This window comes from Diadema antillarum, unplaced genomic scaffold (assembly GCF_040938485.1).
Source record: "Diadema antillarum isolate AM-2024a unplaced genomic scaffold, OU_Dant_1.0 seq00000662_RagTag, whole genome shotgun sequence".
Classification (NCBI taxonomy): Eukaryota; Metazoa; Echinodermata; class Echinoidea; order Diadematoida; family Diadematidae; genus Diadema; species Diadema antillarum.
In genome coordinates, this window is record NW_027271574.1 from 42,351 (window position 1) to 53,182 (window position 10,832).

The window sequence follows — 10,832 nt, forward strand, 5'->3', positions numbered from 1 at the left end:
CATTATCTGGGAGAGGATTATCCAGCTGCGACAAACGTATTTCCATTGATGTAGTCACGCTTCAGCTACTTCTCCGCCCCCTTTGCACGACGTTTTCCGTCTGCTATGAATCTCACATGTAACTTCACTTTTTAGAGATAATTCTAATGTAGTATCACCATTTTTTTTTTCAGTTATATTCAGGCAAAGCTTAAAGCGTGACAGGAAATTATGGCACAAGCTTGTTTGGACACTGCACTCGGAATTGATTTAGGAACGACGTCAGTCAAAGTTTCGTTGGTAGATCTTCACTCGCGGAACCTCCTGTACGTGACTTCCCGAGCCACAGCCGCCCGAGTGGCCGGCGTGGAAGACCCACCAAAGGCCGATGAACAGGACGTGCGAAAGATCCTTGGCACTGTCGCCGCATGTCTCGTGAGTTTACAAGAACTCTGGATCGCCAACAACGTCTCTCATAAAATCCGTAGGATAGGAGTGACGGGACAAATGCATGGAGTTGTTTTGTGGAAGTCGGGGCTTAGAATAGATGATTTCCTTTCTCCATCTGACAGCGAAAGTGATAATGCTAGCGACCACGGCGGTGTTGGCGTCAGTCATCTTTTCACCTGGCAAGATGGTCGATGCTCCACCGAATTTCTCGCCAGTCTTCCTCCCCCGGATTCCCACCTCAAGCTGTCCACTGGCCACGGGTGTGCCACTTTATTTTGGCTGCAGAGGCATAGGCCAGAAGTCTTGCGAGAGTTTAACTGTGCAGGAACTGTCATGGATCTGTTTGTAACCCTTCTGTGTGACCTGAATTCTCCCGTCATGTCGGTCCAGAATGCAGCCAGCTGGGGCTATTTCAGCTGTACCAAAGGGTCTTGGAATACAGACATGTATGCAGAAAAGTTCCTTAAAACTCTAAACTGAATATGTATAAGTGCCCTCTCACCTGCATTCTTTATACTGATATGATGATAACCTACACAAATCCTAACATAAATAACTTAAATAATTCACTAGGTCACTACTTTAAAAAGGAGGAGAAAAATTACCATTGTCAATGCCCTTAAAACGTAAGCTCTTGTGATCATTTTGTTTCCATTTAATGGGTACAATATGAAGTGCAGGCAAACAAATCAATGTGGTAATTAGTTGTAATTGGGCCACCTACCATATCAGCTAATCCGGCTGGCAATGAGACAAGCCTACAATTACTGGAGCTGGTACAATGTCCTTAATTATTCTTTTCCATCATCCTATGAACTTGGATTACCCTGCAAAATTGGATGTATCTTGTATGTTTTGAAGTGCTGTGGAGTGTGTGAACTTATGTGACATGTACGGTAGCTGATTGTCACTCAAAGGGAAAAGATGTTTTGAAACTTTTACTGTTCCTTGCTTGTGAACTGTCATGCACACTTCTCTGTGGTACAACGGAATGAAATTGAGCACTCGAACCATAACCAGACTCCCAGACATATCAGAGAGAGTGCACGACATGTAAGCAGATTCTAATTTGTCTGTTGATAGTATCTGCTCTCTGTGCAGGAAAAACCAAACAATCCAAAATAGTTATAATTGTTATCTTGTGAAAGGAGAGGAAAATGATAGGGAAAAAAATTCAAAAGAATACTGTCTAGAAAAATACACCTCTGCCATGCATCTAAACTTGAAAACATTGAAATAGTTAAGCACCATTTTTTTTTTTTTTTTTTTAGAGGGGCGGATCCAGGAATTCCGTAAAGGGGAAGGGCCTTTACAAAATTAAAGGGGGGGGGGGGCAAACACCCCCATTTTTTCTTTATATTTCTTTCGTTTTAACAAAAAATAAAGAAGGGGCATGAGCCTGGTGCGCCCCCCCCCCCCCCCCCCCCCCCCCGATCGGCCACTGTTTTATCTCTCGAATGACTTCTTTTTCAGTGAAAACATAACAACGCTGGTCCCACTGTTGTATTTTCTGTCATTTTTTAAAATATATATATATATATAATTATATGTGACCGTGCACCTCAAAACGAACATAAAGTCGCACACACTGATTGTGCGTGAGGACTGAAAATAAGTGATATGGGTCAAGCTAGCCGAACTTGACTTTTTCATATTTTCTGAAAGAGCGGGTCTTCTTTTACATTATGCTAAAATTTGCTATCATAAAACGGGCAGGAAAGTGTGTTCTTTTAGTGCAGTTTATCACGAACATTTTTGGTAGAATAGTGTGATTAGGTGTGTCTTTAGAATCCCTTTTTCATTTCTGAAAAACCTTGTCCACACTCTTCACTTTCAACTCTAATAACTATTGAAAGGATAGTGCTACTGCTTTGAAAGTTGGCATTGATTATGGACAGAATGTGTTAATGAGGCATGCTTAATTTCAGTTTAATCTGATAATCCCTTCATTGTTGTTACTCTGGTGGTTTACTTCCTGGTTTTTCTCCCATTCATCGCACAGCCAGCACGGTTTGGTAAAGATTAAGCGCTTGAATAGACACTGTACTTCAGAGCCTCTTTTCTCAGTTCATACTTTTCCTGAGTTTGTGCTTTCTTTCCAATATTTAGATAGGTTAGGAGAGTCCATTTGATTTGAGTTATACATCATTTTAAAGCTTAAAGTCTGTTCTTCCAGAATATGGTCTTAACTAAAAATTCATGTCTAGCGATTTTTTGTTTGTTTTGAGGTGCAGGGTCACAATTATGTAAATGTGTCATATTTTTATCTTCAATTAGTCTAGCTGAAGCTGGATTTCCAACTCAACTCCTGCCAACTGTCAAGACTCCAGGGACTGTCGCAGGGAAGACCAAGGAGACAAAATGTTTTGGAGGCCTCCTACCGGAAGGGGTGGCTGTTGGAGTGGGTTTGGGGGACCTCCCATGTAACATGATACCCATCTTGGAATCTTCCGATTGTGGGGGTAGGAATCACTTATTTGCATCATTTGATAATGATGTAATTATATGTCTTGGATAAAATTCAAAGTGGCTGCAATTGTCATGGAGTATTTTCACTAGCATCATGCTTTTAAACCCACTGAAAAGACCATTTCCACTGCATTAGAGACTCTTGACCAAATACGGAAAGGTTTGGAATGGAACAATGGTTCAATTTCTTATGAGCTAGTTCATGAAACTCTTTCTTCCTGGTAAGTGATGGTGGGAGATTTGTTTGAGCGTGTGTATGTGTGTGTGTGTGTATTCTAATATCTATTAGACTAATAGATCCTCATTATTTTGGTCACGTAATTTTAGTGTATTAAACTTCTTACAAGGAAATGGTTCGTTTGATGGAATGTAAGTACGAAGCTGTAATCATTGATTATTTCACTTTTGTTTCCATAAGAGACATTTTGTGTGAATAAGAACTCTGGCCCTTGTCAGAATGTTGTAAGGTTCTCTGTATCACATCATTGCTTACAAAATATACATAAGAACAGTTGTGCACATTTCTTATCACCCCATCCAGCCCTCAGCATAAGCACCTCAGCACAAGTTGTCACGACCACTCCACCGAGCTTCACACCTCCACCGTCGGACCCCACATCTCCTGTGGAATACTTCCCCTACTTCGGTGGCACATACCTTGCAGTGGCTGCTGCCCTCACAGGTGGGAATGTGCTGGCGTGGTTGGTTGAGACCATACAGCGATGGCTTCAGAGCACCGGCCTTGGTGTCTCTGCACAGAAAGACAAACTCTTTGAACGACTGATTGAGCTTGGTTTGCAGTGCGGAGACACCTCTCTGGAGATCTCGCCGATCTTGGGCGGAGAGCGCCACCAGCCCGACCGTCGGGGAACGGCGGCGAACATCTGCTTCGACAATGTCTCGCTGGGGAGCGTGTTTAGGGCCACGTGCCGAGGAGTTGCACGGAACTTGAGCGAGATGGCTCCCCCGGATACGATAAGGGAAAAGGGAGTAGCGAGGATGGTTGGGTGTGGCAGCGCATTGCTGAGGAATCCGGTCCTGAAGGAGGAGGTGGAGGCAGCGTTTGAAGGCTTGTCTTTTGTCTACAGTGACAGAGGGGATGCCTCAATTGGGGCAGCTCTGGCTGAACTTGATTGACTTGTGGAGCTTGCCAAACTGAATGTCGTTAACTCCGTGTATGGTGTACTGAGTTGCCACCTTTCAGCCTTTCTATTTACTGTTTGCAATATGTATCTTCCAATGTTAGAGCTGAGACCACTGAAATAAATATAGTTTGTACAAGAATACAACATCAGCCCCTTTTCCCATTGAGCATTTTCCTCACAAATTTTTTGAAATCTGGATATTGAATATTGACAATAGGCCTATCATATGATTTCAAGTTAAAAAAAGAGAGAAAGAAGTGCAGAATTCACACAAAGTTCACTTTGAATTGTGAAGACAGTCTATGGACATATATTTTTGAAAAAAAACAATGCTCATCTTATACCTTTACATAAACTCACAAACACACATACAGATGTAAAATATATATTGTACCAAACATATATTCATATAAATTTTATGTTCTGTATGGAATGTAGGATGATCTAAACTTTTGTATTTTTTGAAGATATATATATACATTTTTTAGGTAATGGCATAAAATTTCATCATTGTCACATGTGGAAATGTGATTTCCAAAGATGATAGAGATGGGGGTTAGTTATTTCCCAAACAGGATGAGCTGTTTGCCCACCCCAACTCTTTGTATTCGGTACAGTCGAACAAATACGAAAAGTGGCAGCGGGGAGGAATTTCTTCTTTGTGGATTTCACATTCGACTTGCTGCTTCAAAAACACTTTCAGGCATTATACTCATTTGGCCACTCAATTGGACACCCAGAGAGGACATTGAAGCTTTGGGGGATAGTGAGAATACAGAGCAGCTGTGGACAAGTGGGGAGAGGTTTGCTGGATCAGCCAATGATCTGCCAGTCACTGTATGTTGCCTGTATCGCAACAGACCGATACACTGATTACTTCACTTATTTGCGTGTAGCGGATGACCAGCATACAGACCCAAACGCTAATGCCAAAATGTTTACATTTATATGTGATGGGGGAATTTTAGCGTAACAGTGAACTTAACCCGTTCCATACTGAATTCTGAAATCCCCATAGACTTAATACACAGACCACCAGGTTCCCGTACGGAACGGGTTAAATGGAAATGTGAGAGAGAGACATACTGATATCCCATACTCGCATCGTTTGTCCGATTCTTGAGTGTGCTGGCAAATTGTGTCCATGCAAATAGAATCTTTACACTGAAAGACTTGAAGCAAACTTGCTAAAAGCAAAGCTCTCACAGTACTGCTAATTTATAATTTTTTATGCCTCCGCCACGAAGTGGTGCCGGAGGCATTATGTTTTCGGGTTGTCCGTCCGTCCGTCCGTCCGTCCGTCCGTCCTTCCGTCCGTCCGTCCGTCCGTCTTTCCGTCCGTCCGTCCTTCCGTCCGTAATGAATTTTGTGGACAGCGTAACTAAAAAACCTTTTGAGGTATCCTAATGAAACTTGGCATGTATGTGTATTAGGGGGTGAAGTTGTGCCTATCAACTTTTGGGTGCACGTGCTCAAGGTCAAAGGTCAAAAGGTCAAGGTCAAATACGTAAAATTTCACTATTTCCACCATAACTATGCAATGCTTAAAGATATTTTCTTGAAACTTAGTGTATACATGTATTACCCAATTTAGATTCTCTGGTGAAAGTTCGGGGTCATGAGGTCAAAGGTCAAAGGTCAAAAGGTCAAGTAAAAATATTAAAACTTCACTTTTTTTCTCCGTATCTTGGAAATTGTTCAAGGTATCTTCATGGAACATAGTACTAGTATATATACATGTACTGACTGGCAGTGATTATCTAGAGAATTTAGGGTTCATGGGTCAAAGGTCAGGGGTCAAAGGTCAAGGGCAACACTTCGAAATTTTACTATTTCCCTCATATTTATGCAATGCCAGCAGGATTATTATTTTTTTTTACACTTGGTGTATGCATGTATAACCTAATAGAGATTCTCTGGAAACTGTCTTTTTTCTTCTTTTTTTTTTTTGTTTGCCTCAAAGGTCAAAAGGTCAAAGATCAAGGAAAAGTGCTGAACTAACTTTTTCCTCCATATCTCAGAAGTGGCTCAAGTTATCTTGAAACTTACTACATATTTATGCATGTTGTGCCTGACAGTGATTATCCTATGAATTTTAGGGTCAAAGGCCAGATGAAAATGGTAACAATGAACTTTTCAATACAGAAATTGCACTTTTTCTCCATACCTTGAAAATTACTCAATGCATTATAATCTTATGAATGGGTCAAAGTCAAGTTAAAGTCCTTAAATCCCCAAATACATGCTCTCCTATTCATCCAATTAAACCTACAAATGTAGGTCAAGGAAGGTGAATATTCAATATATTTGTGACAAACTTGTCATTTCAATATTTTGCCAATTTTGTGAAAATGTAATCACACATAGTCTACATGTACTATAGACCTATTAGGAGAATCATGCATTATGGCGGAGGCATACCAGTCGCCTTAGCGACATTTCTAGTTTTTTTTTATTGTTGAAAAATGTGCAGCAAATGCGTATTGTCGTTGCAGTAATGTTACATTTACGTGTGTATGATTAATGCATGTAATGGTGTTATCTTTGCTGTATGATATGATGTACATGTATACCCATGTATTAATGGTTCATGTAAAGTACAATACTTGTAATGTCTTCTAAACCTTGAAAAAAGATGTTTGCAAGACCTATTCCCCCTTAAGGGGCGTTTCCAACTTTGTTCAGATTTCAGTTTGGAGTTCAAACCCCTTTAAACTCACACTTGAGAAGTTCCAGCATGCAAATTGAAACACTGTTTGCATATCCAAAGTTCAAAGTTAGCCCTGGGCAAGTTTACTGTGATAATGGAATCTTGTGTTAAGGGACCAACATGTTATCCAGGACTTGATAAAGTGCGAAAAGTGAAAGTTCAAAATTGTCATTGTGCACGTGACCAATAATAGATACCCATTATATTGTCTTTATAGCACTGATCTTGGAATATAGAGACTTAGATATGGCTCTTTCGAAACAGACACACAAACACCAAAGATCTCAGTTTGACAAACACATAAATTTGATACGAAAAAAACATGTGTTTTTTCTTTTTACATTTTTATTTGAAAATCTGTTCACATCTAACAAACATACGTAAAGCCACCAACTTGCAGCACATGTCTCATCATTTGTACATTGTATCGTTTTCATGTTTTGTCTTCTTGTCCAACTTACAAAACAAAAAACTAAGACAATTCATACAACAAATGACTAATATAAGAGTGAAAAGCCAAATCTGTGCAGCACGTTTTTTTTTTTCTACATCCAATTTGAAGAAAATATTCAAAACATTTGAATGTAATATATTAGAACTTGAAGAAATGGCGAAAATTATGAAGTATTTCAACCTTTGGCAAAAATAATTGATAGTCTAACATACACAAGCAGAACTCAGTAATCCTGAACATCACCTAATACAAGTTCCATAAGAATAACAAGCTATATGGCAGGGATTGCTCGAGAATCTTTGAGAAATGCAAACTACACAGTACTAGGGTGAGAGCTCATGTATTTTTAATGTTTTTAATTACTTGAGGGTAGTGACTGTAGTCTTAGAATGAAGGGAAAATATTTGAACATTCCTTAATTAAAAGAGAATGCAACTCCAGCTCTGCATTCTCCTTTCTCACAAAGCAGGAGGAGATTTCATGCAGAGGATGTTGTTTCAGATATGAATGAGGGTTACATGCCCTCTGAACTTTGACAGCACTATAACCCCTTAGGGGAAAACACCCAAATATAAGTTGGCCGACAAGGTGATCGGCTGAGGGGGTAACACTAATTTGATGCAATATTGAAAGTCAACATTCATGTCTCTTATTTCGGAATAAGGTCATTGTGAAATACTGGTCAGGGTCAAGTCACCTTGGCCTGTGTGGAATCTCATGAGACGGGTTGCATGATTTAGCTCGGGAGACAGTCTCGACTGTTTTATCTTCGACTTCTGGAAGCTCTACTGTACATGTTGCGAATATGTGAAACAACTTGTCAGCAAGTTCTGAGAAGGCCTTTTTTGAAGGATTCTGAAGTCGGAATCTATGAATGTGATGTTTCCAGTTGTTGATCAGTACACTTGTACTATTCATTGTACTGCCTTGCATAGCCTGGTTACCATCAGTACTTGATCCAACTCTGTCTGTTAAAACTAGATACAAATAAAGTCAAATCTCTTAAAATGAATGAAATATAGATGTGTTGCTTTTTTTCTCCTCTTCAGTTGCCACTGCTCAATTTTTCAAATACATTGAAGCTGAAATAAAGATAGCGTAATGTCAAATGAATTTGTGCTTAAACTTTGCTACCTTAATGTCATTTTCCATGTAAATGTACAGATAACAATGTTGCAATGCAATTCATACAAGAGAGGGTCATATGATTAACAGCATCAACATGTGAATGCAATCACAGCCTAAGAACACTGCCGAAAAACTTAGCTGCAATGCATACGATACTTGTATCCAGGAAAACGTTCACCACCAAGAGCGAACTCATTTCGTCATGCTATTTGAGCAGATCTATTTGATTGAAAAGTAGTATTTCTTTGGTGTCCTCGTGTTTAAACTAATCAGGCACGTAGTGTTTCACTTCAGTGGTTCCATGGATAGAGGTCAGGAAGAAATTCTGTCTTTGTTCAGTTTAAGTGAAGCATGCTAAACTGCCATTCACTGACTATTCACAAAAGAAAGAAAAAAAAATCGAATTTCTGCAGATAAAAATTGGCATCATTGTCAACTGCATATAGAATTAAAAAAAAACCAACAACATTTCGTGCAATGTCAAGAAATATGAAAAAAAAAAAATTGTCTTCTCCAAGGCATCTTTTTGGTCATTTTGAGGTTAAAATTTCTCTAGTAATTATTACAAATTACTCGACTTGTTGAATCACATCACAATTAGTACATTTTCTTTTCTAAGACTTCATGCAATCATCTACTTTGAGCCTACATTTTGTCCTCACAGGATGGGGTGATACATGTAAACTCAATCAAGGTGAAACGATAAGAGAGGAGCATCCTAAAAAGCCAAAGAAATGGATCATATATTTGATGGGAAATTATCCAAGTGTATTGGGCAACTATGTACAATTTAAGAACTACACAAAAGAAGGAAGTACATCTACCATTTTAGGAAAAGTGCAATAAAAGTGGTACTAACTCTAGGCAGGGTTTCACCATTTCATCACACAAACACCTGAACAACATCTCAGGTATATGCCATCATTTACATTTGATTTTGGAAGACATGCTAAACATATTTCTAACAATGTGCATTTTGAAGTTCCTACGACATCAACCAACAGAGCGATTCTTTTAGAACTGAGGTCACCTTGAATTTGGAAGGGTGATGCATGGTTGTGCCTAACAACAAGTTTTTTTATCGTTTGTTTGTTTGTTGTTGTTTTTTTTTTCCTTTCCAGCAAACGAGATTTACAAACTTGGTCCTGGATTTGAACCGACTCACACTTCACTTGGCACTCAAGGTACCAAGTTTAATGTCACTACATGAGGGACCATCAAAGAAATACGGCTGCACACAAACACACATACAAAGCACAATTTCCTATCTCCTTTCTGACAAAATGAGCTCTAATTGTTGTTGCACAAAACTGTATTGATGCTCAAGCTTTGGTAGTTTTCTTTTTTTTTTTTCCTGCTTCGTCAAGAAATGTAACATACAGAAGAAAATGTTTGACATGCTCCCACATGTCCCACATAGATACAAAGCCATAACAACACTTGCGCTCTCTTCCACAACAAACAGTGTGTCAAATGATGTGTTACTCATCTAGTTTGCCCCTAAAAGGTTCTTGCTTTTATGTCAGATATTTGGTTGTGTTCATGAAGCTATTTTTGGAACAAGCCTGAAGTGGGAGTCTTCTTTCTGTCCATGCTGAGCATGTTTCTGACAAAGAGTACCTCTGATGCTGTGTTAACATACCAACAACAACCTTAGATTGAATCACTGTATGGTCCTTTTTATACCGAGGGAAACTTTTTCTCCATACGGCATGGAAGGTCCTGTCCCATCAGGACAGCAACTCATGTTACAATATACATTCTCTCTTTACACTCTCGTCCGCAGAAACACAAAACAAAAACAAAGAGCAAAATTACAACAAAACTAAACCAAAGACAACTAACGAATGAGAACATTAACATGAACTTGATATCTGGTTCATAGGTAGAACTGCTGCAGGACGGGAACTGAGAAATGTCACAAAAGTATGTTACACTCACAAGAACATCCTCCGACTGTGGCATCAGCCTATTTCTCTCATGCATACATTAAGTCTTTTGCGACCACAAACACCCTGTTCATACACATTGTAAATGGCATACAGAGATGTCTGTCCACAGGGGGTAAAGATTTGACAAGCTTATCATGAGCTTGAAAAAACAGACAGACTGAAAACACTGCATTGTGACATGCTGGTGAATTATTTCGCATTCATGCAACTTGTCACAGAAATGCTCAAATGCAGATTGGTTCAGCGAAACCAGATGAATATAGATCTAGCCATAGCGCTGCACTGTGCACATTTAAACTGTTCGGCTAAGTGTGTTGATATCACACTCCAATAAAACTATCTTAAAGTTGGTGTGCCACTAGTATGACTTTGCATCTCTCTTATGTGCTCCCAAATGCTCTCTCTCACTCTCAGATGCAATTTTCTTGAGTCCGTCGTGAGTGATACTGACAAACACATAATGAGCAAACATGCAGATAATACGCGGACATGCTTCAGTACCCCTGATTCATTTTGCTACTGGCAATTTTGGCGTCTACTGGCCA

General features: G+C 39.4%; 1 protein-coding gene across 1 annotated transcript; it reads left to right on the forward strand.

The window, feature by feature from the left end:
• Positions 1-210: 210 nt before the first annotated feature.
• Positions 211-4,035, forward strand: LOC139736679 (sedoheptulokinase-like). Its single transcript, XM_071647426.1, has 3 exons — positions 211-875; positions 2,707-2,891; positions 3,440-4,035. The coding sequence occupies exons 1-3, from the start codon at positions 211-213 to the stop codon at positions 4,033-4,035; spliced, it is 1,446 nt and encodes a 481-aa protein (XP_071503527.1).
• Positions 4,036-10,832: the final 6,797 nt, after the last annotated feature.